Raw genomic sequence first — 22,789 nt, forward strand, 5'->3', positions numbered from 1 at the left:
CTTCTCCAATACATGAAAGTGAAAAGTGAAAGTGAAGTCGCTCAGTCATGTCCAACCCTTAGCAATCCCGTGGACTGCAGCCTACCAGGCTCCTCCATCCATGGGATTTTCCAGGCAAGAGTACTGGAGTGGGTTGCCATTGCCTTCTCCATGTTAAGATATAATTAAGATAAAAGCTTCTATATCTAAATGGTTTCTATACTCTGACGTTTCTCACAATCTTTAACACGCTAATGTGAATCTCTCTAGTTTCCAGGAGGATACAGTGATTTAGTTGTCCAAAAAACTTTAAAAAATATCTATCAATATCTCCCAAACAAGTTTTCTATAGAACAAACCGTGGGAAACACTCAATTTAAGATATAAAATATTTCCTTGATTATAATGAGGTTACTTTACCCCATGATACTTTCTTACAAACAATGTAACCACCTGTTGTAGACTACTCCTTCCCAGTTTCCACCTTAGTACCAGGACACCTGATTTATGAAAAAATAAGCAAAGCAAAACAAGTAAACAGGAGCCCTTGGTCTTACTTCCTCTCCCTCCTGTGAAGAAATAGGGAAAAACAGCAACCAATGGGATTCTGCATGTATCCAACACCTTGCATGTGTCATTCATGTGAGGAGAAAGGATTATCCTCATGGTCCATAGGACAAAAGATGGACTCCTCAAAGACTGAACTGCATGTAACATCACTTTCATAAAGGTATGAAAGGAGATTATCATCTGAGAAGAAAGAGAGTGATAGATGTACTTTCTCACTATTGGGAACATTCAAGACCACATCAATTTGTCAGAGCAACAACTACAGAAGTAGAATAGTGACCACCATACCAAAACAAACAAAACCCCCCCCACTCCCCAAACCAACAAGAAACAAAGCTCCAAACAACCTCTCTGTAGCAAGCATGGATGTTAAAGACTCTGTGAAAGTCTATTAATTATAGAGGTACCGAGTCTGGAGGTTTCAAAGGGGAAATTTGCGTGAGCAAAAATGGAAATCAAGCTACTAAAGTTTTTCCTGCACAGACCACAAAAGTCACCTGCCATTTGGCTATCTTCATAGTAAATTTTGGAGAAGGCAATGGCACCCCACTCCAGTACTCTTGCCTGGAAAATCTCATGGATGGAGGAGCCTGGTAGGCTGCAGTCCATGAGGCTGCTGAGTCAGATATGACTGAGCAACTTCACTTTCACTTTTCACTTTCCTACATTGGAGAAGGAAATGGCAACCCACTCCAGTGTTCTTGCCTGGAGAATCCCAGGGACGGGGGAGCCTGGTGGGCTGCTGTCTATGGGGTCGCACAGAGTCGGACACGACTGGAGTGACTTAGCAGCAGCATAGTAAATTTTACCATAACCCCAGTATTGCTGGGCATAATAATAGAATTCTGCTCTTGAATTATGTTAAAGTAAGAGTTTTCAAACCAAGTGATTTGGAAGTATGGGTGACAACAGAGGCGGTGATGATGAGTATCCAGTCTTTTTTTACTTGATTTTCCCCAAATGTAATGGTAATAGCAGCAGCAGCAGCAAGCAACACATATTAAGTGCTTCTCCTGTGCCAGATTTTCCTCTAATATTTTATACATATTATATCATCCAATCATAATAACAATGATATAAGGAGCTATTATTACCTCCACTTTACAGTTGAGAAAATGGAGGTACAAAAAAGTTAAATAATTTGCCTAAGGTCATACAAGTGGACACATGGCAAAACTAGGATTTATAAAAGGTATTCTGGGGACTTCCCTGATGGTCCAGTGGCTAAGACTCCGAGCTCCCGATGCAGGGGGCCTGGGTTCAATCCCTGGTCAGGGAACTAGATCCCACGTGCCGCAGCTAAGACCTGATGCAGCACTCCCACCCCTCCTCCCCACCAAAAAAGGTAGTCTGGCCCTACAGCCCTTGGTTCTTTAAAAAAAAAAAACAAAACTATTTATTTGGCTTTGCTGGGTCTTAGTTGTAGCATATGGGATACAGTGCCTCAATCAGAGACTGAACCCAGTTTCCCTGCATTGGGAGCTCAAAGTCTTAGCCACTGGACACCAGGGAAGTCCTTTGAGCTGTTGCTCTTAACTGCTGTGCTACACTGCCTCTTAAAAGACCAAAGGGTATCAAAAGGTGATTTATAAATAATAGGTTTCATTCAAGCCGAGGAGTTCTAATGATAATCCTAATGAAAGAACTTAGGTCCTGAAAGATGCATCATTCAACTGGAGAAGTTAAATACAGTTTTGCAGGGCTGTGTAGAGGGTGTGCAACTATATACTTTACTACTTAGTAATTGCAAATGGTACCAAACTGACTTTTAAAACTCTGTGGAATATCTTAAAATTTTTCTCATCATTAAAAAACATTAAAATGCAAGTAACATAAGAAATAAAGAAGTAAATGAGTCGCTCATGTCTCACTACACAGAGTTAGCATTTTTGAGTTTTTCCTTTCATTTAAAGTTTTTTACTGTCTAACCCAACAAATCCTGAAACAAATATGCAAACACTGGATAGGGTCTTACATACTACACAAAAAGGCATAGCCTATAAACTTGCAAAAGAGAATATCCCTTGTCCTTAATGGCAAACTTCTGGTTGCAAGAAACAGAAACCCATTCAAACTAGCTCAAGCAAAATAAAAAAAGTATCCTCAGTGACATAGAGGTGGGGGTGGAGGTCTATCACTGAACCAGTGTAAGATCAGTGCCTCTTAAAGGCACTGTGGAGAGCCAGTGGGGGCTGCTTTGAAACCACACAGTATCTGCCTCTGCCTCTTATTTCTGGCTGTCTCATTTACTGGTCTCTTATTTCATACTATCTGCTGCTGCTTTTTTCTCTGCATTTGAGTTGAAATAAAATGTTTTTTAACTTTCTCTGTACAAATTATTTTTTAAATTTGCTATTTTTAAAAATCAGGAGCAGTTAACCTTGGGGTTGGAAGGGTATGATGTGAAGGTATAAACAAAACTTTTCTGGATGGCAAATTAGTATTTAAGCATATTAAAAAAGTTAATAGTCTCTGATGCAGTAATTTCATCTCAACATTGCTAGCAGTGCATGGAATCTAGGATGACAGAAATCTGAACCTGAATTCTAGCTTTGCACTTCCTTGCTCTACGACCTAAGGCAAACTACTTAATTTTTCTCTTAATGTTCTAGTTCTTTCACTTGCAAATTGGGACCACAACAATATTACCTTCTGGATCATGAACATTAAATGAGATAATATATGAAGTGAAATCAGCAGATTGTTTGGCATTACTATTATCCTAAGAGAATACATGGACAAGTGTGTAAAGATGTATATAAAATTATGTTTGTTACAGTACTGCTTATAAGAGCAAAAAGTGATAAACAATGACTATCAAAGAATATTTGTTTTGTTCATCACCATGTATAGCTTCAAGATAGCTTCTGGAATACATAAGTGCTCAGTAAGTACTTGTTGAATGGACAAAAAACTGACAATTGGTTAAATAAATTGCAGCACAATCACACAACAGAGGAGAAGGCAGTGGCACCCCACTCCACTACTCTTGCCTGGAAAATCCCATTGACGGAGGAGCCTGGTAGGCTGCAGTCCATGGGGTCGCTAAGAGTCAGACACGACTGAGCGACTTCACTTTCACGCATTGGAGAAGGACATGGCAACCCACTCCAGTGTTCTTGCCTGGAGAATCCCAGGGACGGCGGAGCCTGGTGGCCTGCCGTCTATGGGGTCACACAGAGTCGGACACGACTGAAGTGACTTAGCATAGCATAGCACACAACAGAATACCATTCGGTCATTAAAAATGACATATAAGTATTTTCATTGAAAGTACATGTATAGTATATTCCACTTTATTTAAACATGTATATGTATATATTCACAGGAAAAAATCTAAATCATCAAGACATCGACATTTCCAATGCTGAGATGGTGGTAGTATGAATATTTTTATTATCTTCTTTTTGCTTAGCAGCAATAAACTTTTTTTCCTATAAGGATTATATACTGATTTTGTAACAAAAAGCGATTTTTAATTAAAAAATATGTTTCAATATACAAATAAACTGGAATCAGGGGACACACTTAGATTTGAATCTTGGATTAATTTAATTTTTTAAAAAAGCATTGTATTAGAGTTATTCATTTATATGCCTATTTTTCCATTAGACATTGAGACATTTAATGATATAAAAAATGTTTTCATCTTTCTAACACCTTGCACAGAACCTTACACAAAATAGCGCTCAATAAATACTTGTCAGTGATAGGCGATACACTCCATCACAGCTCTTGGCAATGGTGTCTTAACATTTTGTTACAAGAGAAAAATCAAACTCTCCCCCAAATCCCTACCAAGATGGTGATAGTTCCAACAGTTTCAAAACTGATTCTGAAATACCTACAAGTGAAGAATTGTCCTCTGGATTCCTCTTTCTTTGAAATGCAAATTCTGTCATAGGATCCTAATTTTTCAGTAAATAATTCAGAGATCAAACCAACTCATGGTTACAGGAGAAGGTCCAAGTTTCTAGTGTTACTTGTTTAAGTAGAAATCTATAAAGAACCTGTTGATAATATGAATTGACATCCTCCCAGCTTCCTATTTATTTACAGAAATTCAAACTATAAACTGTTTTCTAAGCCCTAAACTGTACTCTCTCAAAAAAAAAAAAAAAAAAAAGAACAAATCAGAATTCTATTATTACCAACATTCAGGCATCATCTCAGGTAGTAATAAAACTAACAGCCGCCACTAGTTAATCAAATTAGTCATTTTTACCCAAAGAGCAACACTGTCTTAAATCTCATTCTTAATTATCATTGGATGGCAAAAACCATGAAAGAAAACTAAACAATTCCTTACTTTTGTACTGTTTTTTCCCCTGCTTTGGTTTACAGTATTTTTTTAGTAAGCAGAAAGCATCACACAATTTCCATTAGGTAAAAACACATCTTGGCTATAAGTGACATTCATAAGCAAGGGATTTAAAAAAATCATAGCTAGATAAAACTTCCTAAAATATTATTTCAACTGTGTGCTCAGACTGGAAACAAACTGAGTTCAATTCCAGCTTTGCCACTGAGAATCCCAGGGACGGGGGAGCCTGGTGGGCTCTATGGGGTTGCACAGAGTCAGACACGACTAAAGTGACTTAGCAGCAGCAGCTCCATGACTGGAAAAAGTACTTATCTGCTCTAAGCCTCATCTGAAAAATGAGATTGATGATAATACAAATACCTACCTCACTGGGTTATGAGAATTAGAAAAAATTTAATGAATAAAACACTACTATCCCACAGAAATGAAAAGCAAGTCACAAAAGGGAGTGGCTATGTAATTTTAAATGTTCTGATAAGCACATTAAAAAGATAAAAGAAACAGGTAAAATAAATTTTAATTGTATATTTTATTTAACCCATATAACTTAGACATTATCAACTTTAAAACTTGAGATATTTTATAGTTTTTGTGTATTAAGTCTGAATCCATTATGTATTTTATACTTGTAACATACCTCAAACTAGGCTAGCCACATTTCAAGTACTCAATAGTTACAGAGGCTACTGGTTACCTTTTTGGACAGCACAGGTATAAAGTACAGTGTCTAACACATAGTATATGTTAAATAAATTTTAATTTCTTAGTGTTATCATAATCACCTCTTAAGAATTGCTATAGGTCACTGTTTCTCACATCATGTGCTCATAACACCAGCTTATATCTGGTGGTTCCCGGGCATGTCACTAAATAGCACTGAAATACATAATGAAAAAATTACTTCTGCAGCCATGGACTGCAGCCCACCAGGCTCCTCTGTCCGTGGGATTTCCCAGGCAAAAATACTGGAGTGGGTTGCCATTTCCTACTCCAGGGGATCTTTCCGTTCCAACGATCGAAGCTGCATTTCCTGCAGTGCAAGTGGATTTTTACCAATCTTTTTTATCCTTCTGACTATATCAAGGAAAAAGTGTCAGTTTGGTACTACAGTGCTATTTTTCAAATTTTTAATTTTTTAATTGAGATATAATTCATAGGCAATAAATGTTCCAATTTTAAGGATATCATTTGATGATTCTGAAGAATATATCCAGTCATGTAACCATTTCCTCCATCAAGATATAGAACATTTCTAACACCTGAGTCAGGGCTTCTTTAAAAATCAAGAAACAAACAGAAATCAAGAAGCGAAAAAAACCTCAACAACAAGAACCATGAAGTCAACCCCATGCCTCTGAATGTTGTTGTTTAGTTGCTCAGTCCTGTCCATCTCTTGTGATCCCATGGACTGCAGCCCATCAGGCTCCTCTGTCCATGGGATTTCCCAGGCAAAAATACTGGAGTGGGTTGCCATTTCCTATTCCAGGGGATCTTCCCGCCCCAAGGATCGAAGCTGCGTTTCCTGCAGTGCAAGTGGATTCTTTACCAATTGAGCCAGCAGGGAAGCCTGATGTTGCTTTCCATAAAAGTTATGGACTTACATTTCTAGTAGCAATATTTGAGACTGCCTCACTGTACATTTATCTTGAGAAAATAATTCAGAGGTAGGACAAGGATTTATCGATATACATGATGCTTACTGCAATATTTATATCAAGCAAAAATCTATAAACAATCTAAATGTTGAATAGTAATAGTTAAACAGAGATACACCCTTAAAATTGAAACTGTAGAGCTATTAGGATCATTTAAAATAATTTAAATAATATGGCATAATTAAAAGTACACTTAAAAATAAGCAAAACAAGTCAAAACTTTAAAGACAATGAATGTAATGTGATCCTAAAACTCAAAAACTTTCAAGTAAAGGAAAAAAACATCAGGAGGGGCTTCCCTGGTGGTCTAGTGGTTAGGAATCTGCCTGCCAATGCAGGGGACTTGGGTTCAATCCCTGGCCCAAGAGGATCCCACATGCTGTGGGGCAACTAAGTCCACGTGCCAGAACCACTGAGCTAGTAGGGCCCGCAAGTTACAATTACTGAGTCCACGGGCCACAGCTACTAAAGCCTGCATGCTAGAAGCCATGCATCGCAACAAGAGAAGCCATAGACGAGAAGCCCAAGCAACATAACGAAGGGTAGCCCCCACTCTTGGCAACTACAGGTAGCCTGCGTACAGCGATGAAGACCCAGCACAACCAAAAATAAAATAAATAAAAATAAATCTTAAAATAAATTAGGAGAAAATATACCAAAATATTAACAGTGGTTAGCTCTGAGTTGTGTAATAGTATGAATGATTTTGACTTTTAAACTTAATTTTTATAGTACAATAAGCATGAATTAGTTGGGGGGTAAGCCTATTTTTCTTCATCTCTCTTTGCTAGTTAGAAAGAAAAATAACTGAAAAATGAAACAATTATTGTGCAGGCTTATAGTTAATGAGGGTTTAATTGGATCCAGTGGAGTTATAGAGAACCTACTATGTGTAATCATTATTATTGGTTTGAAAGGGAATCTGGCAGTAAAAGGCTGGTTGATCTAGCGTTACCTTTCCCCCTTGTCAAAAGTCTAAAGAAAGTACTGAACTGATGGACAGCAACGCGGAAGGCTGAAGCGCTCTCTTCACACACAGTTCAGGGGCTCAGGCAATGCTGACAGCACTACTGACTACTACAGTCACCTCACCGCCCTCTTCTCCTTCACTTCTACCCTGTACTCTGAGAAGACGGGGATTTCATCTATTGGGAGAATAATTCTATCCGTTCTGATCTGGTTCTTGACCTCTCGGCTCACACAGCTAACCTAGCGTGTCAACTGCTTCCAGCAAGGATCCAGAACTCCTTAACACTGATTGACTTGTGAAGTCATCAGGCGAGCCAGCTCAAAACCCAAATCAAGATGCTTATTTATTTGCAAGGTAGGATCACATGCTTTGGAAACACAACTAGAATAATGATAGCCTATTGTGGTGGTGGTTTAGTCGCTTAGTTGTGTCTGATTCTTTGTGACCCCATGGACTATAACTCTCCAGGCTCCTCTGTCCATGGGATTTCCCAGGCAAGAATATTGGAGTAGCTTGCTATTTCCTTCTCCAGGGGATCTTCCTGACCCAGGGACTGAACCCAGGTCTCCTACATTGCAGGTGGACTCCTGCATTGCAGGCGGATCCTTTACTGAGCCACCAGGAAAGCCCCCAGTCTATTGTAGGTGAATACATAATGGGTATAGTTCATGTACGGGCTTCCCTGGTGGCCAAGAACAGTAAAGAATCTGCCTGCAGGTTTGATCCCTGGCTCAGGAAAATCCCCTGGAGAAGGGAATGGCTACCCACTTGCCTAGTATTCTTGCCTAGAAAATTCCATGGACTGAGGAGCCTGGCGAGCTACAGTCCATGGAGTTGCAGAGAGTCAGACACAACTGAGCAACTGACACTTCCACTTTCACACAGTTCATTTAGTTTACTTCCCAGGTGGCACTGGTCGTAAAGCATCCACGAGACATAAGAGATGCGCGTTCAATCCCTGGGTCGGGAAGATCCCCTGGAGTAGGAAATGGCAACCCACTTCAGTATTTTTGTCTGGAAAATTCCATAGACAGAGCAGCCTGGCAGGCTACAGTCCATAGAGTCACAAAGAGCTGGACATGACTGAGAGTGCATGCACACACACACACACACACACACTTAGCATGCATAGTTCATTTATACATGTCTGGGAAATTTGCATTTTTATAATAACCCCTGTTCATTCTGAACATTTTAAGATAAATAATACTTCTCTTAATTCATTTTAGCTTTGATCACCATGGTAATTCTGATAAAATATAAGTCAGATGTCATGATTCTGCTCAAAACTTTACAATACACACAAAAACTTGTACAGAAATGTTTATAGCAGCCTTATTTATAACAGCCAAAAGGTGGAATCAACTCAAATGTCCGCCACTGACAAATTTAGGTAAACAAAATATGGTATTTCATTTCACACAATGAAATACTATTCATCTGTCAAAAGTAAAGACAGCTATAACACAGATGAACCTTGAAAACATTATACTAAGTAAAAGAAGCCACTCACAAAAAATTGTATGTTACAGGCTTCCATTTAGATGAAATGTCCACAACAGGGAAATCGATAGAGACAGAAAGTAGATTAGTGGTTGCTTAAGGCTGGACGATTCTTTTTGAGGTGATGAAAATGTTCTAAAATTGACTGTGGTGGTGTTTGCACATGTCTCTGAATACACCAAAAACCACTGAATTGTATACTTTAAAGGGGGGTGAGCTGTACGGTATATGAATTTTATCTCCGTAAACCTGTTAGAAAACAAAACCCCAATGTCCTACGACGCTCTCTGACTCAGTAAAAACCAGCCCTCAAAATAGTCTCCAAGGCCCTCCATGATCTGGCCCCCAACACCTCTCTGACTGCACCCCAGACTCCAGTCTCCTTGAATACACTGCAAAATCCTGCCTTAGGACCACAGCCCTGCTGTCCTGAGATGCTCTCCCCAACATGTGTCTGGCTCATTCCCTCACTTCCTCCAAGTCTCTGCTCAGACCTCCTCTTCATGAGGCCTTTCCTGATACACTGAGTAGTGTGGCTTCCCTACTGCCTCCACACACTACAGATTTCCCTTCACTTTGCTCTACCTTTTTTTCCCCATAGAATTTATCATCTTCTGATTTACTATAAAGAATACTTATTTATTAAGTCATTATTTATTTGTCTCTGCATTAAAATGTAAGCTTCATAAGGATGAGGATTTTTGCTTTCATGCACAGAGGCATTCCAATATTCAGTAAATACAGCTGTCCTCATTTGTTCAGTAAATGTTTATCTATTCTAGAATAGATAAACTAGGCCAAAATGACTTCTCACTGTTTCACGCAGACTTTGGTGGAAATATCTGTGGTGATCTAGAACAACTCATGTCACGTATAATGCTGGAAGTTGAAATTTGAATTATTCCCCCCCTAACTGAGGATCTATTAGGCCAGTATGACTAATGAGATAAATGAAGAGGGAGGGAGTAAGGCAGGGGGAAGTACTTCCATAGGAAGGGTGAACACTGAGACAGGAGATGAGAGTCTACACACTGAAACCTGCCTGGACCCCAGAGGCAGAAAAGACTTACTGCTTAGGGCAGGCACACGCACGTGTTCAGGGTACTGTTGAATCCATTTACCTGGGTCCTTTTTCAGGGCAGGTTCTCTGCTTTCAAAAAGGCATTAAAATGATGCCCTTAAAGAAGTCCCTGTGATTGGTTACTATCTTTTATTTCTTTGTATTTCATTATGTAAAAAAGAAGGGAAAGCAATACAAAATTCAGATTAAACTTCATATGGCTATAGAGAGAACAAAGTATTGACTACCTCCCTTCATTTGGAAGGCAGTTTTACTAAGAATGTTGCTAAGGAGATAATTAGCTTCTGCAAAGTTCCTTGGTGTCTTAGCAGCAAACACAGACCATCTATTTTAAATAGAGTTTAAATCTAAACAAAGATAATTACAATTACACCTAATCAGAGTAGGCCCTATAGAAATAAGTCATATAACTACAAAAGACCTGTAGAACTCTGCTTAATTGTGACCAGTGTTTGAATGGTTGAAAAAATGTCATAAAAGAACTGCTTTAAAGAATTAAGGTATTACTACTTAAGAGAGAGCAGCTTAAAGCAGAACTCTGAAAAGGAAGTTGAATTTCAGATTCAACTAATATATATTTCCTTATAAAATCTAAGGGACATATATCTTCACATAACTTCTGACTTAAAACTTGGCTTACTTATGCATGGTCCCTATTCTTTCACCAAAGTTACACTGAGTTCTGGAAGTACTTCAGAGAGGGAAAGAAAAATTGCTTTTTATTTTTTATTTTTGTTTAACATTAAGATTTTGTTTCAAAACAAAAGTAAAGGTAATGTCAATGTATTTTAGAAATAGAAGGTATCCCAGGATAAAGACTTTTAAAGTTGCTACATGAGAGGTACAGATGATTTTCCAAGATGCAAGAGATCAATTTTGACCCATCTACCTATTACATTAATATCTTGCTCCAAATCATAAACTAGTAAGTGGTAGTGGTGAGAGCTGACTGTAAAATAAATCAGATTTTGCTTAATACACTAGGAAAATCCAGTGACCTGTATCCCAGAAATACCCTGAAACAGGCATTTCCCACTCGGGAAGGATAAAAGATTCTGTATCAGCCTATAACACTCCAAACTACAAGATATGATTTTCTTTTTTTTCCCAGCCATACCTCTCGTGGCTTGCAGGACCTTAAGTTTCCCAACCAAGGCTTGAACCTGGGCCATGGCAGTGAAAGCAGTGAGTCCTAACCCCCACATTGCCCGGGAATTCTCAAGGTATGATTTCTATTTCTTGCAATGCTTACCAATCCAGATCTTCGTGGGCATGCCATATTTTACATAACTCTAAGTATAAAACAAGGGCGCTCATCATGACACATCTAAAAGTATACTGTTTCCTGGTCACCATAATCTCTCAAAATAATACTTTTGTGAGGGAAAGCTGTGTCTTTATCAGTTATTCCATTGGACTTTTTTCTTAAGAAATAACCCATGTATTACATAGGAAATTATACAGGCACCCACAAAAATTAAACCCGAACAATTCACAGAAACAAATCATTCAAACTTTCTCCCCCTATATAATTATTGCTGCTCACAGCCCTACTGTATTGAGGTATAAAGCTGATTTTTAAAAAATATTAACCTTCCCATTTACTGAGTGTCTGGGATTTCAATATGTATTAAGGGTTGTGAACTGTTAATTACTTAATAGTCTAGTAATACCCAAGGTAGTCCACAATCATCATGAAAAATGAGCCTTTCCTCTAAAAGCTGAAACTGTTGCTTTCAATTACTTGAGCCTTTACAATAACTGGTGTCTGAAATACACATTTCACTATCTTCTTACTGATAGTGAAAAATTTCACTAGTTACTTATTGCTGCTGCTGCTGCTGCTGCTAAGTCGCTTCAGTCGTGTCCGACTCTGTGCAACCCCATAGACGGCAGCCCACCAGGCTCCCCCCGTCCCTGGGATTCTCCAGGCAAGAACACTGGAGTGGGTTGCCATTTCCTTCTCCAAAAGTGAACAGTGAAAGTGAAGTCGCTCAGTCCATGGGATTTGCCAGGCAAGAGTATTGGAGTAGGTTGCCATTGCCTTCTCCATACTTATTGCTAGAGGCTATGTATTTATGAAAGTAAATTATAAAAACCAGTTTTTGGAACATTTATGTATTGCAAATATTAATTTTTTTCCAGGTTGGTAATTACCATAGCAACTCCCTTTTTCTAAAAGTTTCATTGATCAGGGGCCAGTGAACAATCCTGTCCAAGATTTTATTGAACCTTCTATTGCTAAGGATATCTGCTCAAATGTAATTTGGTATACTGCTTAACATATTATTAGCTCAAAGAAATATTGAGCTGGCTAGTTGGAAGAATGCTTTACTTTATTTTTCTGCCTTACTTTCTTACTTTTACATTAAACATTATTTTCTCAGGACTTGGGACACTAATTTAAAGAAAAACTTAGATATTTAGGGTCTCCCTCCCATTTTTAATAAAATATAGTTTTATTCATAGTACAATTAATTAGCCAAACATACCTGAAAATACATGCATTTTTGTTTATATGTAATATGACTTAATTACAAAGAAATGTGTAAAAATCTTTGCTAATCTATCTTTCCCTCTAAATCCAAAGTATTTTTTAAATTGAAAGTGAAAGTGAAAGTCGCTTAGTCATGTCCGACTCTTTGAGACCACATGGACTGTCCATGGAATTCTCTAGGCCAGAATACTGGAGTGGGTAGCCTTTCCCTTCTCCAGGGTATCTTCCCAACCCAGGGATCGAACCCAGGTCTCCCACATTACAGGTGGATTCTTTACCAACTGAGCTATCAGGGAAGCCCCCCTTTTAAATGGATACAGGTAATTAGTTTTAAAGGTCTAATACTTCAAGTTAAAGAGAAGATGCTATAGTTCTTAGGTATGGGTCATGAGGCTACAAACACTCAATGGGAAATATTAACTCTCAGAAAGATCACTTAAGAGTCAATTAGCCTTTTTAGATTCTGATAGTAAAGCCTATTTAAAAGCAGATAATTATATATACAAACATGAGAGAACTCATTTAGATTAAGAAAATAAAATCCTATATGTCTATCTAGTAGTAAAACATTTTAAACCCTAAATTATTAAATATTACTTAGAAAATAATACATTGTCAGGCTTTCAAGTAATATTTATGAAGGAAATGAAGAATGATCAAAAGCATGGACTCTGGCTCTGAGAACTGGCTCTCTTTGTAACCATGTTTACTTGGGCAAGTTATTTAATCTTTCTGCCTCAGTTTCCATAAGCAGAGTGCTGAATATAATAGTATATACCTTATTGAGGATTAAATGACTTAATATATGTACAGTACTTAGTAAGTGCCCAGCACATAGTAGATGTTCAATAAATATTTACTACGATTATTATTTTTATTAGCAGGAGCAGGAACAATAGGCTTCCCAGGTGGTTCAGTGGTACAGAATTCGCCTGCCAAGAAGGAGATCAAAGTTTGATCCCTGGGTCAGGAAGATCCCCTGAGGAGGAAATGGCAACCCACTCCAATATTCTTGCCTGGGAAATTCTATGGATAAAGGAGTCTGGTGGGCTACAGTCCATGGGGTCACCACCACCAGTAGAAGCAATGGGAGAAAACTGAATAAAATAGTTGTGATATTTTGTGTCACTCAGTGCTCAAAAATATTCAATGGTACCCCACAGACTACTGAATTAGGTACAAAATACTCAGTTTGACATTTTAGAATGCACCGCTAAGCTTCCGAATATCACCTAATAGTTTTCAAATTAGAGTAAACTTCATGTAATGTTACTACCAATTTAAACTTTTCCAAGATCACAACCACACTTATACTTCCATTTCTGAAATGAAGGTCAACTAGATAAGGTGGAATTAAATAAAGCATATAGAAATGCTGGATAAAAAAATGACAAACATACTTTTAATTGAATAGCTAAACCTCTTAAGAAATTAAGGGAAACTCTAAGTCATCACAAAAAGGGAACCAAAACTTAGGTTGGCAAGTATAAACCAATGCTTGTGACTACCCGATAAGTACATGGCAACGTTTATAAACAAGGACACTGTATTTTAACAGCCACAAAGGATCAGGATCCAGGGTTTAGGACTCAGTAAGAAAGGGAATTAGAATTAAGACTCTTGAGTAATTGAGAGGCCCTCATTAAAAAGAAGGAATAGAAAAACAAAAATCTGCACAGGAAGATCACAAGGAAACTTAAACAGGTATAGGTTCTGCATGGTTCAGGAACTCTTCAGGACAGAAGTTAACATTAAAAAAGTTCTGAACTGATAATACTCTTTGGGTACCTGGTCTAAATGAAATAAAAACTATGCAGAAGAGCTATATCTTCAACTTAGGCCCCTCATGAGTCTTCTCTAAGATAACTCATAACCCCAAATTACAGAACACATGTAGATATGAGTCATCATGAGTTAATATCAGCAGGCACAATAGCAGAATTAGATCTCCAAGGACTTCAGATAATAGAATTAATATGGTTAAAGAAAAATTTGAAAAGGATTTGAAAACATGAGAAAAGAAGAAATTAACAAAAAATCAGGCAAATTGGAAAAAGAAGCAAATACAACTTACAAGCTTAAACACAGATTAGGCATGGCTGAAAAGAGAATTACTGTATTGAAGTAGTAATATGAAAAAAATTACACAGGAGACAGCACAGAGAGATAACAGGTAGATAATATAAATAAGAGGTTAAGAGACATGAAAAAATAGATAAATGCCTAACATATAGCTAACAGGAATTCCAGAAGGAGGGAATAGAGGAAGTAGAAAAAATGCAGTATTTAAAGAAATAGTGACTGGAAAATTTCCAGAAATTATGAAATGCCAAACATATATTTTCATACCAACTAAAATAAATAAAAATAAATTCACATTTAGATGTATAATACTGAAACAAGAACATCAAAGACAAAAAGATAATCTTAAAAAGAGCCAGAGAAGAAAATATTGCCTCCAGATGAGACACAATTATAGATGTTGAGAGTAGACTTCCTAATAGCAACAACTGAAAATAGTATTTCATGGTCATCTTCTTTTTAAAAATTTTTTCATTTTGGCCACACCACACAGCATGTGGGATCTTAGTTTCCCAGAGATGGGACCCATACCCCCCTGCAGTGGAAGTGCAGAGTCTTAACCACTGGACCATCAGGGAAGTCCCTGTATCTGGGACTGTCTTCTGATTTCTAAGTGCTGGGGAAAAAAACCAAACTATTAACCTGAAATTCTAAACTTGGCTAAACTAAGATATTTTTAGACAAAAACATCAAGTTGACCATGACCTGAAAGAACTACTATAAGATGTTTCTAGTAAGAAGAAAATCGGATCGGAAAGAAGGACCAGGATGAAGAGCGAGGAGAAGTAAATATGTGGAAAAAATACTGAAAATAAATACTGAAAATAATGATTCATTTGGGGTTATAAAAAAAAAAGTGGAATAAAAATGCTGGACAAATGTAGTTTATAAGTTGAAGGGGATTAGAGATTTGTCTAAGGATCTATTTGTAAGAAAAGTAGAACTGATTAATTTTAACCATTCTGTATTCATTCAACAAGTATCTTTTATGGACAGGTAAAACTATAATAACAGAAGTCATAAGAGCTATTATTGTACATGGAGTTGTGCAAAAAAGGGGACGTGAGGCATAAGGAAGGGTTCCAGAGGTGCTGATAACATGCTGTTATCTGATTTATGTGGTGGTTATGGATGTACTCACTTTGTGTTATTTCATTGAGTTGTCTGCTTATCATTTGTATACTTTTCTGTGTGTAATTATGTATGTATGCACATGTAATATTTCTGCAAATTTTATAAAAATAAGCTCTCACACACAGTTTACACCAAAATAAAACTTTGATAGATTATAAATACAATTTGATAGATTATAAATACAAAAAAACTTTAAATACAAGCCCTAAAAGTCATGGGAAAAAATAGAAGTTAGTATTTATATAATCTTGACTGGGAAAGAACTTTCTAAGCATGACATCAGAGGCAAAAATCATTGGTAACTCTGACTACATAAAAGTTAAAAAAAAGAAAAGTTTTATACAACAAAACAAAAATACCAAATAGAGGAAAATATGTTTTGCAAAATACATAACAGAAAAATGGTCACTATCCTTTATATAAGTGACAAAGAACATGAATTGGAAATTCACGAAAAGAAATACATAAATGGACAGTGAGCTCTGGAAATCGACAAAGAGGTTAACTAATTTGCATAAATTCACAAAAATGGTAAGAGGGAAGATTCAAATCCAGTCTATCTTACCTTTCAATTAATATTTGTTTAATGAATGATTATATATTTAGAACTATAAGAAGTTTTTACCACAGACTACAAAATGCAGGTTATAAAACAGAAAGCTCAATGAGGCAAATAATACAAAGTGAAAAAGTACACAAACACCTCTAATGCCTTCCTGTGTATCTATGTATACATGGCTCAGCATGGATCTCTCAGGGCTCCCAATCATTAAATTTAACTATCATGCCATGGGTCTCTAGTTTCCTCCTCATCCTTTGTCCTTCCTACCTTTAGCTTCCAAATTAATCTTCCTAAATTACTGTGACCTTCTTGTAACTGTACTGCTTGAAAACTTTCAATGATTCCTCATTTTCTACATAAGAAAGCAGAAAAAAATTCTTCAGCACAGAATTCAAGGCCTTCCACAATTATGGCATTCAGTTAACCTTTTCACTTATTACATACATTCCAGCTAGTTGACTACTTGCTGTTCTTTTTCTATGTATGTTGTCTATAGCTTTCCGTTACTTGTTCATGTGGTTAAATCTGCCTAGAACGTGCTCTCCCGCCTTATGTCCATTTTTTTCTCCAAGGCTCAGTTTCCACACTATCATCTTCATGAAACTAGCTTCTCTTAGCCACTCAGAATCCACGGCTCTTTTACCTCTCTCTCCAGGCACTTGTTTTCTTATTTTTTATGTTCTCTCTTTATCTTACTCATTTTCGTATTCAGTTTGGTCAGCACTGACATTACTTCTTCTACATGAAGGGAATTTAAGTCTTCTTCTCTGGGAAAGGGGAAAGAATTACAGGCCTGAATGTTCTCCCTTACCTTTTTGTGTTGTGCACCGTGGTTCCTCCTAGGACAATCCTCACTCCAGGAGTGGTACGGTTCAGGTTATAAACTGTTAGAGCCTCTTCATAGGTGGCTCCTCCAATGATAAACACAATGATATCCTGAGGTCTGCAATAATGAAGAAAGTTAGTTTTATAGGATAAGGGGGAAAAAAGGCAAAGATATGCTGTACTATTATACACACAGTTTTAATTTCTGAATCTTTCTTTTTTGGTAAAGGAAGCAGAATTAAAGCAGAATAGAATAAAAGGTTTAAAAAAAGTTTTAATTATCTCCAATTGGCAGGAAACAGAGCAGGAAATGCTGAATAGTGATTTGCTTTCTGTTTATGAGCGGATGTCTTATAATTTCTGTGCTGTGGATTTCAGAATAGCACAATAGTGTTTGCTAGAACCAAATGTGGAAATATTCTTTTATATTCAAGAGGCTGAAGAGTACTTCACTGTGATATGGTATCAATATAACAGTAATTTATGCTTACACATCTCCTTTCATATATAAGCCCTTTGTCAAATACTTAGTACAGTGTCATTACAATGGCTTCTGTCCAAGCACCTCAAAGTATTTTGGAAAGTACTGGTATATTTGGATGTCCCTATAACACGGGATCTAGAAACATTTAGTATTTTGAGTGCAAAAAAAGAATGAGACACAAAAATTAATTCTAGAATCCCACCTCTTCTTAAAATCTTTGTTCCTCAATCCTTTGACAAACCAAGAAAAAGAAACCATGGAAACAAACAAAGAACTCGTGGGTGGTTGATATGGGACACTCTGACACATCATCTCAGTCACTAGCCTCATTTAGGTCATACTGTGTTGTTTCACTGTTTCAATCGTTATCAAAATGGCTTTATAACAAAAGCGAGTAGTCCTCCTATTAGGTCCTTCTGTAGATGATATTAACAAGAAGGAGATCTTGTTATTTTCCCTTGTTTCTACATTATTTTCAAAATTGTCAAAGTTTGCTCTTTTCTCATGTCATCAAGAGGAGATAAAATTACTTAATCTTAGTAGGCAAGTAACTTTGTTAAATCACTTACTGGACATTACTTAAAATTACATCAAGTAGAAGCATCTATTTTGGAGGTTACAGCACAAAATTAAATAGAAACATCTTTAGTCAAAGGATGTGCATGCTTATGTATAAATCATGAAAAAAAAGCTCCCCAAAGCCCCAACAACCCTACACTGGCCTTTCTGTTTGTCTCTCTGTCTTATTCTAAAACATCTTAAAGGGATCACTAACCAAGAGAGTATTTGTTCTTGTGGGACTTCATGAAAACAGAATCAGAAATTGTGGCTATTTAAAAAAGTTCCGGTGCAGCCATTATGGAAAACAGTAGGGAGGTTCCTCAAAAAGCTAAAAATAGCATTGCCATATGATATAGCAACCCCACTCCTGGGCATATATCCAGGCAAAACTATAACTCAAAAATATTCATGCACCCCTATGTTCATAGCAGCACTATTCACAATAGCCAAAACACGGGAACAACCTAAATGTTCACTGACAGATGAATGGATAAAGAAGATGCGATACACAAATACAATGGAATGCTACTCAACCATAAAAATGAATGAAATAAAGCCATTTGCAGCAACATGGATGGACCTAGAGATTATCATTCTAAGTGAAGTAAGTCAGAAAATATGACACAAATGAACTTATTTATGAAGTGGAAACAGACTCACAGTAAGAGAGAACAGACTCGTAGTTGCCAAGGGGAAGGGGAAATGCAAGAGGGATGGACTGGGAGTCTGGGGTCAGTAGATGTATTACATATGGAATGGATAAACAAAGTCCTACTGGATAGCACAAGGAAATACATTCGGTATCCTGTGATAAACCATAGTGGAAAAGCATATAAAATGAAAGTATACATGTGTATAATGGAATCACTTGCTGTACAGCAGTAATTAACACAACATGGTAAATCAACTACACTTCAATTAAAACACAAAACAAACCAAAAAAATATTCAGAGACTCCCCTAGTGGTGCAGTGGACAGGAATCTGCCTGCCAGTGCAGTGGGCACAGGTTCCATCCCTGGTCCAGGGAGATCCCACGTGTCGCGGAGCAACTAAGTCTGTGCACCACAACTACTCAGCTTGTGCTCTACGCCCAGGAGCCACAACTACTGAGCCCACATGCTGCTATTACTGAAGCCTGTGCACCTGGAGCCTGTGCTCTGAAATGAGAAGCCACTGCAATGAGAAGCCTAGGCACTGCAACTAGAGAACAGCTGCTTCTCATTGCAAGTAGAGAAATAGCCTAGGCAGCAAGGAAGACTCAGCACAGCCAAAAGTAAAATAAAGAAAAAAAAATTAAAAATATATTCAGATAACCTCTGAGCTTCAGAGATACCCAATGAAGACTCCCAATGATGAAGGGATAGTTATTTTGCAATTGATTCAGCAGAGTCAATTATGACATTTCTATGTGAACTTCGGACTTAAAATTATGCCTTTGAAATGTTACTTTTTAAGCCAAAATAAGCTTCATTCAAATCTACCCACTGGAAAAAATGTACTTAGCACCACAATGCTTTAAGTGTCACATAGTGCTATATATTCTACAATCATTTTCTTAATTTTAAAATATATTGTTTTGGTGAATTCCCTGTTGGTGTGGTGGCTAGGACTCTTGTGCTTCTACTGCAGATGGCCCTGACTTATTTCGGGTAGGGGAACTAAGACCCCACAAGCTGTGTGGCATGGCCAAAATAAAATAAAATATCTGGCTTTGACTAGATAAATGTTTGCATATGGTATAACATAAAAAAGGGTATATTGTAGAAAAAAAAAAAAGAAAAAAAATGCTTTCTTCTCACCTCAGTACTCTTGTACCCCAGTTTCTTTCTAGAGGCAAACACTTACTCATCTCTTATGTATATCCTTTCAGAGATACTATGTGTATAAATTTGTGTATATACATGTATTCACAAATTTACATATTTTTATTATAAGATACATGCATATATATGTATATATTTAGTATGTATTTTATATACAGTTTATAAACTGCCTTTTATATATGGCTGTGTGGACATATTGTGCATTTAACATTCTGGTAGTTATCTCCAAGGTGCTCCACTGATGTCATTCTACCAGCAGTTCAGGAAAGTGCCTACTTTCCATATCCTGTGAGTACTGTGTAGGCTTCTGATCCTTTTAAATTAAGCTGATCATTTGGTCTTTCTCAAAATTCTTTTTTACTTGGTTTCCAGGACATCATATTGTTTTGGTTTTCTTCCTACTTCATTGGTTTACATTTTTCAGTGTCTCATGATGGTCTCATCTCATCTCCTTGACCTCTTAATGGTGGAATGTCCAGAACCCAGTCACTGGTCCTCCCTTCTTCTTGATCTACACTTACTCCCTGGATCTGGCTAATGTAGTAGCCACTAGCCACATGCTGCTGCTGCTGCTAAGTCACTTCAGTCGTGTCCGAGTCTGTGCGACCCCACAGACAGCAGCCCACCAGGCTCCCCCGTCCCCGGGATTCTCCAGGCAAGAATACTGGAGTGGGTTGCCATTTCCTTCTCCAATGCATGAAAGTGAAAAGCAAAAGTGAAGTCGCTCAGTCGTGTCCGACTCTTAGCGACCCCATATGGCTATTTAAATTTAAATGAATTAAAATTAAAAATGCAGTTCTTCAGTGTAACTGGCCTTATTTTAGTGCTCAAAAGTTATATGTAGCTAGTAGCCTGTCTTATTAGATAGCATGGATGTATAGTACATTTCCATCATGTAGAAAGTTCTATTGAACTGCACTTCCCTAGGTGATTGCACTTAGTTCTGTGGTTTAAAATGCATTTATCTGCTGATGATTCCCAAATCTCTATATCTAGCCCAGATCTCTCTCCTAAAGGCTAGCCTTAAGTATCTATTTGACATTTCTACTTGGCTGTTTAGTTTACATCTGAATTCAGCATGTTCAAATCCCTAATCTCCTCCAAGCTTGTTCCACATATAGCTCTCCCCATCTTAGCTGATGGCCAATCTATCTTTTAACTTGCTTAGGACAAAAACTTCAGAGTCATCCTAATTTCTCCTTTATGGCTGGTGTGAGGCATATAAGTTAGAGATATAGTGAGAGGAGCCTGGAAAGTCACTGGAGCCTGGCTTGCTGCAGTCCATGGGGTCGCCAAGAGTCAGACATGACTTAGGCACTGAACAACACAGTGAGAGGGAGAATCTCGAATTTCATAGGTCATGGGGGGATCACCAAAGGGCTGTAACAGGTTACCATGATCAGATTTGCCTTTTTGAATGATAATTTTGGCAGCTATGTGAGAATGAATTGGGGGCTGCTGGTGGGAAAATTTGGGGAACAAAAGGCTATTAAGACTTGTGGGAAGATATGATAAAATTTGGAACTAAGAAATACCAGAAGTGGAGAGGAAGGACTGGACATAGAAGATACAAAAAATGTAGACTCTTCAGTATTTGGTCAATTATTAAATGTGAAGGATGAGGATAAAAGAAGAATCCATGATAACTTTAAGAATTCTGGCTTTGGTGACTAGCTATAGTAGTTTAAGTTTGAGAACAAAGAAAGCAAGACTGACTGACTTAAAGGAAGACAAAAAGATGCTGTCTTTGAGATACCTGTGGAACATCCCAGTGGAGTTGTCCACCAGACATCTGGACATTGAGACCTGGTGATTTCCCTGAAAACAAGTGGCAACTGAAGCCATGAGAACGGATGAATTCTACCTAGGGAGATCAAGAAGAGTGAGAAGAGAACCAAAAGACAGAGTTGGGAGTGGATTCTTTAAGATTTACAGGAAAAGCAAGAAGAGTAGCTAGCAAAGGCTGCTGAGAAGGAGATTGTCAGAAAGGTAGGGGGAGAAGCAGAGGGAGAGGCCAAGAGATGAGTCTTAAGAAGCACAGAATGGTTAAGTGAAGATTGAAAGAGACCACTGCGTATATTCTTGCAATGCAACTTTTCAAGAAATGTTTCAGTGTATTAGAGTGAAGCAAGAAGCCAGGGTATATGGACTGAAGAAGTGAGGAGTGAAGGCAGTAACTTTATCCAAGAAGCTTGACTGTGAAGGGAAGATAGGTTAGAAGAGAACCCTGACTCAAGGGCTTTAAACTTATTACTTAACAGAGAAACCTGAGTAAGTGTGGAGCCTGCAGGAAAGTAACCAGAGGAAGACAAGCTGAAAATACAGAGGAAGAGGGAGAGGGAGAGAAAGAGAAAGGAGAGACAGTGCAAATAATTTCAAGAAAGGCTTCAGAAGTGATGGTAGGAGTCTAAAACTAGTGATAGCAAAGAGATTAGTTCTAAATAAGGAAAGGATGTATTTCCTTTAGAATGAAGGAAGGAGATAAAGGTAGATATATCTAACTAATCCTATACACATGGGCTAGACACTGAGGGTGGAGAAGGCAACGGCACCCCACTCCAGTACTTTTGCCTGGAAAATCCCATGGATGAAGGAGCCTGGAAGGCTGCAGTCCATGGGGTGGCGAAGAGTCAGACACAACTGATCGACTGCACTTTCACTTTTCACTTTCATGCATCGGAGAAGGAAATGGCAACCCACTCCAGTGTTCTTGCCTGGAGAATCCCAGGGACGGGGCA

The 22,789-nt window shown here is 37.8% G+C and overlaps 1 protein-coding gene across 1 annotated transcript in view; it reads right to left on the minus strand.

The window, feature by feature from the left end:
- The window catches only part of VPS45 (vacuolar protein sorting 45 homolog (S. cerevisiae)), a 67,646-nt gene that overhangs the window by 8,971 nt on the left and 35,886 nt on the right, over positions 1-22,789 (minus strand). The window contains exon 14 of the mRNA XM_010838722.1: positions 17,169-17,300. Coding sequence (XP_010837024.1) covers positions 17,169-17,300 — 132 coding nt within the window. The remainder of the gene's footprint in view (positions 1-17,168; positions 17,301-22,789) is intronic.

This window comes from Bison bison, unplaced genomic scaffold, assembly GCF_000754665.1.
Source record: "Bison bison bison isolate TAMUID 2011002044 unplaced genomic scaffold, Bison_UMD1.0 scf7180017864104, whole genome shotgun sequence".
Taxonomy (NCBI): Eukaryota; Metazoa; Chordata; class Mammalia; order Artiodactyla; family Bovidae; genus Bison; species Bison bison.